Source organism: Astyanax mexicanus, chromosome 7 (genome assembly GCF_023375975.1).
Source record: "Astyanax mexicanus isolate ESR-SI-001 chromosome 7, AstMex3_surface, whole genome shotgun sequence".
NCBI lineage: Eukaryota > Metazoa > Chordata > Actinopteri > Characiformes > Acestrorhamphidae > Astyanax > Astyanax mexicanus.
In genome coordinates, this window is record NC_064414.1 from 27,681,683 (window position 1) to 27,694,701 (window position 13,019).

At 36.2% G+C, this 13,019-nt stretch overlaps 1 protein-coding gene across 1 annotated transcript; it reads left to right on the forward strand.

Annotated features, from left to right (window-relative positions):
* Window positions 1-1,271: 1,271 nt before the first annotated feature.
* On the forward strand, window positions 1,272-11,902 carry mavs (mitochondrial antiviral signaling protein). Its single transcript, XM_007236419.4, has 6 exons — window positions 1,272-1,356; window positions 4,649-4,717; window positions 4,815-4,944; window positions 5,118-5,298; window positions 6,419-7,179; window positions 8,432-11,902. The coding sequence occupies exons 3-6, from the start codon at window positions 4,822-4,824 to the stop codon at window positions 9,311-9,313; spliced, it is 1,947 nt and encodes a 648-aa protein (XP_007236481.3). The 5' UTR covers window positions 1,272-1,356; window positions 4,649-4,717; window positions 4,815-4,821; the 3' UTR covers window positions 9,314-11,902.
* Window positions 11,903-13,019: the final 1,117 nt, after the last annotated feature.

The following is a 13,019-nucleotide window of genomic DNA, read 5'->3' on the forward strand; positions in this document are numbered from 1 at the left end:
AAGTAAAGTCAATAACGCTATAAGCACGTGTTACAGAATAGAAAAAACGCTGTCTATGAGTTCGCATAGTGAAATTAGTTGAATATTTTCCTTAAAAAATTGTCGAGGCTTAGGTGCTGTAGTCACACACATTGGCGTAGGAACCGGGAGGGATGGGTGGGACATGTCCCACCCAATATTAGAAACAGGTGGATTTGTCCCCCCAAAAAGGATATATTTTCGCTAACTCAACTGTACTATTAAAGAGGAGACAGACCGGACCAATCACGGAGCCGGTTTAGGAATTAAATCCCGCCACTCAGTAGAAACAGCCAATCAGCTTGCTGGTTTTGCGTCGCGCGGAGAAGAGGCAGTGTGCTGTTGGGGAAGCCCCTCCCCCTAGCCAGAATTTAGTTCAGTACTTTATGTTTGTAGTTTAGAGCAGTTTCTTAACCCTGATCACTGCCCCAAAATTGTGCTTTCCACTTGATCCAGCTGATCAGCTAATAAACCGTCATTTACTGAGTTTACCTGTTTAAATCCTTTAGCTCCCTATGGAGCCTAAATTAATCATGTATATCCAGCAGTGTATTAGACACATCATACCACCACTAATTTTATGAAGTGCCTTTAAAGCAGAGGAAGCTGTAGAATATGCAGAACAGTGTTAATATTCAGTAGAATATGTAAGAACTGGGTTGAGAAACACTGCTGTAAAGTGACTTCTGTTCACTTGTAGTTCAAAGTAAGACCACATGTCCTGACGTTTATAAAAATCTCTATGAAACGTAAAGTTACATTTTTTTACATAAAAGGACACCATCTTAAGAAGAGCTCTCAGTAGAAAAAATAAATAAAAGCACAGGAGAAAATGTAAATATACAACAGAATTGACATGCCAATACATAATAATAAGAATAAGAATAATGATAAACAATAATAAACAAATCTATTATTATGACTATTAGGTGATAACTAATCATATTTGTCATATGTATATAATTCAGACATTGCGTGCATAATTTTTTCTAACAACAGTAACTGTAATGTGGAGTAACATGTTTAGGTTGTAAAATCACCTTATAATAATAATTTACTTTTAATTAAAAGTAATTTCCACAAATGTTGTTCTAGGAAACAATAGGGTGGGCTTGGGTTCATATTGGCAAATTTATATATTTTAATCATTTTTATCGTGTTTTTACCAGGTTTCAGACCCACTGTGACCTCTATAGAGTTAATGACCCGAGCAGAAAGACGAGGGAGGAGGAGAGGGAGGGGGCGGGGTCTCAGCGCGCAGCTGCGGAAGACAGCGGAGTGAAAGTAAAGTCGAGGCTGATTCGGGCAGGAGTTCCTTGACTCAGTTCTGAGCTGAAGGTATGTAAACGCTGCTTTTCGTTACTGTAGAAATGTTAATATGAACATTATTAACCGTCACATTCATTCCTCTGTTCCTCTCTGCGTTAACGCTCCGTGTATCTCCACCATTACTTCCTCTTCTGCACACCCACACAACCTTACTATCGCAAGCCTCAGCTGCAGCATGGCAGTGGATACATTGAGAAATAGTCTGTATTATAGAGAGAGAGAAGGAGAAAGACCCGTATTTTAATACGTTTATGTTGGTAAAATTGAGCAAATCACATGTTCAGCGCCTGTCTGGGTTTCAGCCAGCAGCTTCCATGTTGTTCCTGCTTCGCTTTGGGTAATAATAACTACAGTCAATCCAGTTCTACTACAGGCCTTAATAACATGGACTCTAATTCACAATGGTGTATATATTTTTCCTTTTCGGCTAAGAGGAGTTTCTGACTCAATATAATCAATATAATAAGACCAAATAGAATTATTTGGTGCAATATTCTTTATATAAGTCAACCAACCAATGGAAAAATATCTGGATAATTTCGAATCTTACTTCATTACTAATAAAGCAGCATATATAAAATCTATGCAGGTAAAAAATATATATACTGTATATTATTTATACATAACATTTCAACAGCTTGCACATTCTGTAGAAACAACCCAGTGACAGTCATTCACTTGTTTTGGTATTGTCAAAATATTACAACATTTTGGCCAAACACCATCAGTGGCTTTATTATCTATAAGATGATGAAAAATATTGTTTATTGCGGGAACAAGTATTATTTAGTTATGACAGAGTAAAATGACATAAATAAATATACACATACATAATGGCTATGATTGGTATGCATACATGTGCATAAAAACATTTTAACTAATACATGTATTAAAAAATAAAAAAATCACAAAAAATTACTAAAACCTTTAAAGCATGTATGTAGTTTAAAATAAAATACATTAAAAGTCTTGTTCATACAAAAGATAGTTGCAAACACAACATGGTTCGTCTTTTTGACTTCCCTTGCCTTTTAAATCGGAGTTTGAGGCACAGGCACAGGGCATAGTGACCTAGCGTCCCATACGCACACTCCTTTCTGCCCTTGAGAAGAAGTTCCTCCAGCTTTAAATAACAAATAACCCAGAGATCTGTCATCTGACTGGGCTTTATGCCATCAGCTGTTTGGCAGGTAATTAGGGTGTGTGGATAGGCTACGATTGGAGCTGAGCCAGAAGAAGGCTTTGGGAGGACACCAGCTTGTCTGTGCAGGTTTGGGTTGGTTGGTTGGTTCAGGTGTAAACGTGTCTACTTGTGCATTCCTGTACACTTAACTGATAGGAATAACACTGACTTCGCTCTGACTTTGCTCTTTGGTGCCTTAACCTCTAAGGCAGTAAGTGACCTCCATAAAGGGCTATTTCTGAACTGTTCACAATGTGTAATGTTGTGTGTAGCTGGGCGTGTGTCTGTGCAGAGGGTGAGTTTGTGTGAAAGTGACTGAGTTTGAAGGGCAGAGCGGTCATAGAGCCGGTTGCCTGTTTCAGGTAGATCAGATAAAAACTCATAACAGATTAATTAAGCTAAGCTGTTTAAGTGCAAACAGTCTAGGAAAACTTCAGCTGTCACTGTATCATTCGATCCCATCTGATCCACCCTTGTGTGCAGTGTGATTAAAACAGGATTATAAATAATGCTATACTTGGTTGCTTACCTGTTTGATTTCCTAGCCACACACATATACAGTAAATATCCCCATATTTCCGTTTGAGTTCTCTTTGCAGAATGTCTTGTTTGACTTGTTTACACCGATGCATGACAGATATTTTTCATCAGACAAGGACGTGTAAAGCTGTGTTAGAAACAGTGGATTTGAACTCTATGTTGAATAGTCTAACAGCATAGAGAGGTCAAAAGACAAGTCTGAAGCAATATAAAAAAACGTGAAAGGATTCTGTTTTTCCATATACAGTAGGCCTTTGCTCTGAGCTGAGTCTGGAGATCATTAATTTGTTACTTGCTGGGTAATGTCCGGTCCCTTGCGGCTCAGATTATGTCACTTATTAATGCCCAAGCTCTTTTCTTATTGCCCAGGTCATTAGGCTATATTTTACTGTATTCAAATTATTAGGTTTGTTTGAGTTTATGTAAATAAGTGAAATCAAAAGTTCTCTTAACATACTAACTTTTTATTTTTGCCTCCCAGTTTCGTAAAATAGTACAGTGAATCAGTGAATATACAGTTCCTTTTTATGATAATAGAGGGTTACCACTGTGGGTATATATATATATATATATATATATATATATATATATATATATATATATATATATATCAATTTTAGTCAATTTTAGTTGCAACTCATTTACTGTTTATGTTTTTGCCCGCAAATTAATATGTGCTGAACAAACTACAAACACTGCACACTAAAAAACTAAACAATATATGAGTTCAGAGAGCATATGCCTAAGCTAATATGAGTAGCTGTAATCAGTTACTTGATAGTTTTAGGTTTGCCTCTCTTTACATTTATACACTGTTTGTGGGTATATGCCCATATTATCTACTATAAGTTGATGATGCTTTACAAAAATGTATACACCATTTACAAATGAGCACACAACCTTTCTTATATTTTACCTTTTAAGTAAAGGTAGAGATATTTTATTCATAATTATAACATGTATATTGGTTAGTTGGACAGCACAAAGAAATTATTACTTCTAATTGAAACCTCTTAGTCTGCTGAAGAGGCTAAAGCCTTTTCAGAGCAGGGTTTTTTTAGGGGAAATCATCCATATGATGACGATGAGGTTTCACATTTTGAAGTAAGTTTTTGTCGTGTAAGTTTCATTTCTAAAAAAAGAAAATTGTTGGAATAATAATCTGTAATAACATTTTGTGGTGTACATTTCATTGTGCAATGTTCACAATTCACAATAAATCTGTAGAATTTCCCCAAGACTGGTATGAGCACCTTCATTTTCACTTTTGTTTTCGATTGAGGAATCCCCTACCTACCACAGAAAAGACATTTATGCCACTGAAAGGATGTGATTGCACTACAACATTCCCAAAAGCTGCTCTTTGTCAGTTTATTATAGTGTTGTTAGAGGTAGGGGTGGCATTTCAAACTTTGAACAGTTTGTTGTATTGGGCATTAGCTATTATTTCAGATTTTCTTATCAGAAAAAGTTGTATCATTCTGACTCTACAAACTGTTTGCTACTGAAATAGGAAATATTTATGATAATTGTCTCATTTTTATTTTAATGTGACTGTCTCCTTCTCCTTTTTTCCAGTGCCGAATTGAATCTGTCAGTAAACTTCAAAACATTAAAACCTGTATTAACAATTTGGACGAGTTAAAGGTAATTAAGTTTTAATTTGGCCCAAATAAAGCATTTACCGGAATTGCTCAAGCATCAGATCAACCTTGTTCTCTCTCTCTGACACTCTCTTTTTTAGTGTGAAGATGACGTTTGCAAGCGACAAGCTGTATAAAGACTTCATACAGAAGATGTTGAGTCGTTTGGCTTCAACAATCAAAGTTAGAGAAATCATACCTCACCTGCACTGCCTCACACTTACTGATCGGGTAACTGTCTCTTTTTTTATACTATGTAGTTTTACAGGGCACTGAAAGTTTAGGCTGTGAATTTATCTTATCAATCATTTTGTTAATGTACACGTTTACTGATTCCTGATAGTGATATGAAGCACAACTGCACAATGTACTGTTTAATAATCATTATGCCGATGTTGTTGCAGGAGGAGATAGAAGCCAAAAGAGAGGTTGCGGGAAACTACAATGCTATGCAAGTGCTGATGGACTGTCTGCGCAGACGAGAAAACTGGCCTGAACAATTTATCAGAGCACTGAATGAAATTGATCAACAGAGTCTGGCTAATGAGATCAGCGACGCTTATGACAAAATAAGAGGAATCAAGCGTAAGGATTATTTCATAATCACACAAAATCTTATTCAGTTTTACATTCATGGAATTTAAAAATGGACATTTTTTCCACATGTTCCCTTCTTACAAATTGTGCTGTGCAGTTCGACGTTATGGACAAATATATGCTTATAATGGACAAGCACTTTCTTTTAAAATATGTGAAATTAACAAATAGGTCAAAACAGAACATTTTTTTTATTTAGTAACTTTCTTGTTTTCTTGTTTCTTGTTTTAGCATGCTAATAATAGTAGTTCTCAATTAAATAAATACAGAATAATACACTTTCAACCTTTTTTTAGCTATATTGTGCACGAACAGAAACTCAAAAGAGTGTATTTATTGTATGCTGAACAACGTCTTTACGTTTCATTTCGTTTGAAGTGGTGCTACTGTACTTTGTTTTTCCCAATTTACCAGATCCCAGAAAACTTTACTAAGATCAATGTTTTGTATCCTGAAAATGTTCTAAAGTAATTTAATATTTTTATCATTAACAAATAAATCAAGATTCAAAATTATGCACTATGAGACATGTAACATACAGGAACATATTTCGTCTCTGAAGCCTTATAAATATATATATGTATTCAATATATGTATTATATACAATATAAATGTATTCTCAAAGCTATTTATGATCCTGAACGCTAATTGGGTACCTTAAATGTAAAAGGTGCATAATTGTATATTGTCCTAACTATGTTTTGTGCTATGAAACAGAGTATAATTCTAACAATGGGGTAGAGTTATAATTGTATAATTATACAATTATTTCAAAGGTACTGCAGACACATTCTGTGAGCACACAATTAATTTCAAAATAGGGACACCTGATTTTTTTTTTTCTTACAATAAAATTTAACAGCGATGTTACAACTATAAGTCTACTATATTGTCCAGTCCTTTTATTTTTTTTTTCAGCTTTAAACTTTAAATTGATTTAATACAGAACTTGTTATTTGCTAATGAAATTTACCAAATGTGTTACAATAATTTTTACATTTGTGTGTTACAGAGAAAATCACATGTAGTGAACGGAATGTTGTTTCAGATTTTTTCTTTTATAATAATTTATACTAAATGTTTTCTCTTCTCTTTTCTTTCTCTTCAGCCCAGAGATCAACTCCTCCTGCTGCTGCTGCTGCTGCTGCAGCTTCAGGTCCTACTCCTGCTGCTTCTGTGGTCTCTCCACCTGCACCTGCACATGTCCCCGCTCCTGCTGCTGCTACTCCACCTCCAGCTCCATCTCCAGCACCAGCCCTAGTTACCACTGCAACAATTCACAATGTCCCACGCTCCACCCCTCCGCTGCTGACCCCTTCTCCAGAGGAACCCCCAGCTCCACCAGCTGCTTCTGCCCCTGCCCAATCTCCCCCAGAGTCCCTTCCCAGAGTCGATGCCCCAGGCCCTGCTGAAGCCTCTGTCTCAGTGTCAGCACCTGAAGCTCCAGCTCCCTCTCCTCCTAAACCAGCCCAGCCTGTTAAACCTTCACCACCAATATCAGCTCCCCCTGCACTGCCCCCTTCTGTAGTCTCTGCTCCTCAGGTGACCACTTCTCTTCAGCAAAATCAAGTCTCTTTCCGCCCTGAAGCAACAACCTGTTTAGACTCCTCAAGTGACCTCACTCTTAGTGCAATTTCCGAACCATCTTCAGCTGCTGCTACTTCTCTTCCTACTAGTATAATAGCCACTTCCCCATTCCAGCTTGACACTCCTGACACTTCTTCCCAGCCTCCTTCTTCGCCCGAAGAGAGCAAAACTCCCCTGGGAGTCACAGAAACCTCCGCCTCTGTGAAGCACCCCATTCAGGACACCAGCCCTCCACAGAAAGTGGCTGTCTTAACCCAGGATGTCAGCTCAACTGTCAGTCAGGTAATATATCTACCTCTTAAATTTGAGGCTTATTATTAAGCAATTATAAGGCAACAGCTTTCCAAATATGTTGTAAGTTATGAGAGTGAAGAACTGAAAGTTGCTGATTAACCTTTTTTCAAAACAGTCATTCTACCTAACATAACATGAAAGTAGCACTAAATGCCAATGCCAGAGCCATTACTATCAAATATTTTTATTACGCCCTACCCCTGAAATAGTTCAGAAATCAATCAATATTTGGTGGAATAACTCTGGTATTTATTCAAAGTTTTCATGCATCTTGGCATGTTCTCCGCAACCAGTCTCACACACTGCTTTTGGATAACCTTATGCCACTCCTGCTGCAAAAATTCAAGCAGTTCAGTTTGGTTGGATGATTGTGATCACCCATCTTCCTCTTGATTATATTCCAGAGGTTTTCAATTTGGTAAAATCAAAGATACTCATCTTTATTAAGTGGTCTCTTATTTTTTCTAGAGCTGTATATAGCTAGGTGCCATACTTAAAGGAGAAAAATCATCAATCAATCCAAAAAAGCTAGTGTGATCTCAGGTTTTCTTTCTAAACAACCAGAAGCACAACTGATTCTATTTGTTTAAACAGGCGGTCAGTATTCTACACTCTAAAAAACAGAGTTACGATAAAAGTACTTTTTTGTACTCAAAGGTACACTCTTCATAATTGTACCCTCAAAGGTACAATATTGGTCTTTACAGGGTCAGATGTGTTCCCTCTGAAGTACAAAGTCATTCCTAACAGCAATAAGTACAAATGTGTACCATTTAACCAGTCAAAAGGTACATTCTGCATTCTGTATCACTGTACAAATAAACTATATATATTTTAATTGCACATTTTTCATTTGAAAACCAGACAATTGTAGATCATCAAGTTCTGGACACATATTCAGTTGATAATGATGTTTATAATCTTTAATGGCACAAAAAACATGGGTACGAAAAAGGACTTTTACTGAAAGGTACTTTGTTGTACCTCAATGTAAGGTACAGCCACAGCGACAAGCTTTGTACTCTTTTAGGTACAAATCTGTACTTATTTTTCTTAGTGTGTAACAACTACTGACATAAGCTTCTGTTAGACTGGAATGAAAACCTGCAGCTACAACAGCCCTGTGTGGAAGCTATTTGACAATCCTGGCTTTAAATTGTATGTGAATTGATTGTTAGGATGTAAGACTTTGTATTTGTTGTACTCTATTTTATTAACTAATCCTTAATTTTATCTGCAGCGCATGGAAACGTCACGCTCCACAGTGCCACCAAACTCCCAAGCTTCTGCATCTTCCCCAGGAATGGCACAGGTCTTACGCTCAGCATCTCCCCCAGCTGTGGAAAGTGTGGAGTATTTCAGCAAGCCTGGCATTCTGATGGGAGCAGAGCCTTCCTTAGCCAGTTCCGATGATCTTCAGATAAGCCGTCCCCCCACAGAGAGTGCAGGATCTTCACCACTGCAACCAGCCAGACCTGCACCAGTGTCCAGCCATCTTCAGCACAGACAACAATTACAGGAGCCTTGCTCAGTCACTTCCGACCAATTAATGTTGAGTAATTCCACCACAAGCACTGCTGGCTCTTCAGTGTCACAACCTCCTACAGTATCTCCTGAAAACCTGGTTCCAAACTCTACTCCTGAAGAAAATAGCTTTTCAGAACAAGCTGTGTCGTCCTCTGAAAATCAGCCTGTGGAGGACACCTATGAGTCTTTCTGTCAGAGTTTGCAAGGGGAGCCTGTCACAATGGTGCACGTCGGCCAGATAAACGAGGAGCCATCAATCCTCAATGGTCAACCTCCAATTATGATGGGTAATGCAGCTCACGCAAATGAAATCCAGTCAACCCTGAACCACAATAGGCCAACTGAGAGTCCTCCTCAGTCTGTCATCACCCAGACCACACAGAGAAATAAAGTCTACACCAATGAACAGGCAGGTGCCTGCCCAAAGCCATCCACTCCTGCATGTCAGGTGTCAGAATTAAATGCTTCAGGTCAGCCAGAGCAGAGTGAAGAGGCCCAAAGAGCAGTGCTCCTGTCTGACCCACGCTTTATTGCAGCCACTGCAGCTGTTGGTGTGGCTGCTGCTGCCTTCATGGCCTGGAAGCTCAAGCACTAACACTGCAGTGTGAACTCTAGAGTAAAACGACCCATTAACTCTTTATTGCCACCACTGCTGCCTTGGAACAGCATCTAAGTATCTCAACACAAAACCCTGCACTTAAACTGTAGTGCTTAAACTGTAAGTCTATAGAAGCCTAGCTTTATTTATTACCACATTTTATTATAGAATAAGTAACAGCCAATGTTTTATGATAACGGATTTTCTGAAATCAGCATCGTACCTGTTGAGAAGATGTATAGAGATAATAATCAGCTAATCAAGCCAACCAACCTGGACTATCGCTCTGGAGTCAGGTTTGCTAGACACATGTGCAGTCAGTAAAATTAATATTCTTGTCTTCTACACATTTAGGCATTGGGTCAATATCAATATAATGTGCCTCTATGTCCAAAACATACAGCTCACTTCAGTTTCTGAATCAGTTTCTCTGATTTTACTATTTATAGGTATGTTTAAATAAAATGAGCATTGTTGCTTTATTGTATAAATTACGAACAACATTCCTAAAAAATTCTAAATGAAAATAGTGTGATTTAAAGCATTTATTTGCAGAAAATGAGAAATGGCTGAAATAACAAAAAAGATGCAGAGCTTTTAGACCTCAAATAATGCAAAGAAAACAAGTTCATATTTACAGAGATTTAATCAATATTTGGTAAAATAACCCTGTTTTTTAATCACAGTTTTATGCATCTTGGCATGTTCTCTTCCACCAGTCTTACACACTGCTTTTGGATAACTTTATGCCACTTCCGCTATAAAAATCCAAGCAGTTCAGCTTGGTTTGAGGGCTTGTGATCGTCCATCCTCCTCTTGATTATATTCCAGAGGTTTTAAATTTGGTCTCTTATTTTTTTCTAGAGCTGTATTTGTTTGAAATTCATACAAACTCGGTGTAAGAGTACATTGATGAATGTAACTTGAAGCCATTATTACAACTGTAGAGGAATGTTAACCTTCATTTCTAAGTACAATTTTTACATTTTAAGTGGCAAAATATTTTTTTAAACAAAAGTATATTTTCTTAAAGATTTTAATATTTTAAAAGTAATTTAGCCATTTCATTTTCAACTGTCATGATAAAATATCAAGGCAATAAAGTAATTTTAGGTCATCCGTGTTTTTGTCAGCAATTTTTGCTAAATTTCTATACCCGGCATGTATGACAGGAAATACCTAAATTGAAAATTAAAAGCTGTAAAATAAGATTTATGTATAGACTTTCTTTCTAGTTCTCTGAAATATTATAAGTATGATAAATAATCAAAATAATTAAAAATCCTAAGTTATTATTTTTTTGTTTTGCGGGCCAAAAGGCACAATATTCTGATAATAACCCCATTGCTGTGTCCATTGCAAGCTTCCTGTCTGCTGTTTTGCAAAATTTGTACAGTTTCTGCAGTTGCACTGAATTGAACTTTAGTCTTAACTGTTTTACCAAGCGTCACTGTTTAGCTTTGTAGAAATGTTTTCTTGTGATCCATGTCTGGAGGCAAGGACTGTGCACCTATTCTATGAGCTCAACAAAACCTGCATGTGGAGCCATTTAGCATCCTAATAGAGGGAACCTTCAGATGCCAGGAAAAACCTGTAGATGTTGTTAGTGTACGTCATCCTAAGGTGGGGAATACTGCTTTGAACCAAAGCATGAAGGCAGGGTATATCCGAAGGGTAGGGCCAGTAGCCGATGCAGCTTGAGTTAATTAAATACATTGTAATATGTACATCTGTAACACACATGTTATTTTTGCAATATAAGGCTGGGCAATCTTAGGATATTTATAGCTATCATGGAAAAAAAACATGCTTTTCTGAGCATAATCTGAATAGTAGAACACTGGCAGAACACTGTGTTCTTTGTTCATTTTTGTAATTAATATTTCTAGTATGATTTCAGTCATAATTCCCATACAATACTCATCACACACAGTATATTCAAGTTAAATTGACTAAATATGTGTTTTAAAATGTGTAGCGTGCCTTTGTTTGCCAACCTTGCAGAAGCATAGTTTAAATTCTGTACTGCAGAACCAGCTGTAAACTGACTTTCTTATAAGGTGCACTTTTGTAACAAAATGTTCTTATTGTGTTGTTTGTATTTTTTTGCCCAAAGTCTTTAGAAGAACTTTAATTCCAAAGAGAAGTAAGGTTATTGTGGTCTTAACACCACAGAGCTTGCTTAGCAAGATCAGAAAACGTTGCGCAGTGCATTTTATGTGTAAAGAACAAAAGCCAAGTATTAGATGAACTATGTGGGGCTTATAAGCCTTTTAATGAGAGATTTATTTATCAAGTGCTGAGAGTTCATGTATCATTTAACTGAATGTGTGTTAAAAGTCTTATTTTATATATGCTTGGTTCAGATGTGTATTATATCGTTACGTTTTAGGCCCAATCTTCTGATTTCTGTAGCTTATGTAAATATATAAACATCAGCACTTTAATTGGGAACTTCTGTTTGTTCTATTAGAGTCATGCCTGAGTTTTAATGCTTCAGTGTAGGCCGGAATATGTATTGCCTTCTTCCCATTGAAACTCTTGTAAACAATGGAAAATGGATTAAATAAAGTCTGTTAATTAAAATGATGTTTTGGAAGGTGCTTTGTAAAATTAGCAGATAAATAAAATATAGAAATTCAATGAGATCTAGTAATTATATGTACAATAAAGAACTATGACTATTGTAGATTATTCCTTTGAGATCAATCTGTTATTAATTATTAATTAAACAGAGATGTTTGGTCAGCATTTTCTGGTGGCATGAAAATCAAAACCCCATTTAAATAAAACTTTTGAGACTGGCAATGATTCTGATATATATTCTTCAATAACAGAACTGACAGCAGCTTTCTGCTATGTTTTCTCTGTTGAGATTTAGATTTTTCTTTGCCTTAAGCTGGACAAGAGAAATAGGGAGGGATGAAAGTGAAAGCATGTGAGATTTGAAATTTTAGGGACTTGCAGGTCTCTAATAGAAAATATGTATTAGTAAGACCTTAACAAAAGATACTGTAAAAATATGTAACAGTAATATTACATATTTTGTGGTCACATACTGCATATTCTAAGAACCTCTGAGGTCCAGTTTCTACACAAACAAAACCTTTATTGTTAAATTGATAATTATGTTATAGGAGAAACAAAATTAAAATATATATATATATATTTATATTCAGTATACTGTAAGTTAAAGAGATGTGATGTATGAAAGTAAATGTTTAAATGTTGTCAAAGTAAGTTAGCACATTTTTATAAGTATCTATTACTTTTAATTAAATGCACAGGAGCTTGTATTTCTATGATGTTACCTACTTCAGGAGTAGGTAAGGTTCCTCCTAACGTTTAATGGAAGCCATTGGAACAAGAGATTTTTGTGTCTGATTTAATGTGACACAGTGGTAAATCTCATATCTAACTCGATCTTCAGATTAACAAAAATCAAATTCAAATATTTTTTTATTTAGAACCATTTAAGCCAGGAGATAGAATTGAATTGATTATGTACAATGTATGCATATTTTTTAATCTGAAAAAGTATGGATCTGAAGTTATTTAGAATTTTTTAACAATACATTTATTTACCTCATAAGTTCAAAATACAAAAAAAAATGGTCAAATTAAATGTGTATATTTACTCAAAAGAGCCCAAAAGTTGACCTATGTGTCACAGACCCTATGGAAAGTGCCTAAGTGACATATA

Coding starts and splice junctions, on each gene's coding strand:
- mavs (XM_007236419.4), top strand. CDS start 4,822: ATGACGTTTGCAAGCGACAAGCTGTATAAAGACTTCATACAGAAGATG. Junction 5,299..6,418: donor CAAAATAAGAGGAATCAAGC/GTAAGGATTATT, acceptor CTTTCTCTTCAG/CCCAGAGATCAACTCCTCCT. Junction 7,180..8,431: donor TCAGCTCAACTGTCAGTCAG/GTAATATATCTA, acceptor TTTTATCTGCAG/CGCATGGAAACGTCACGCTC.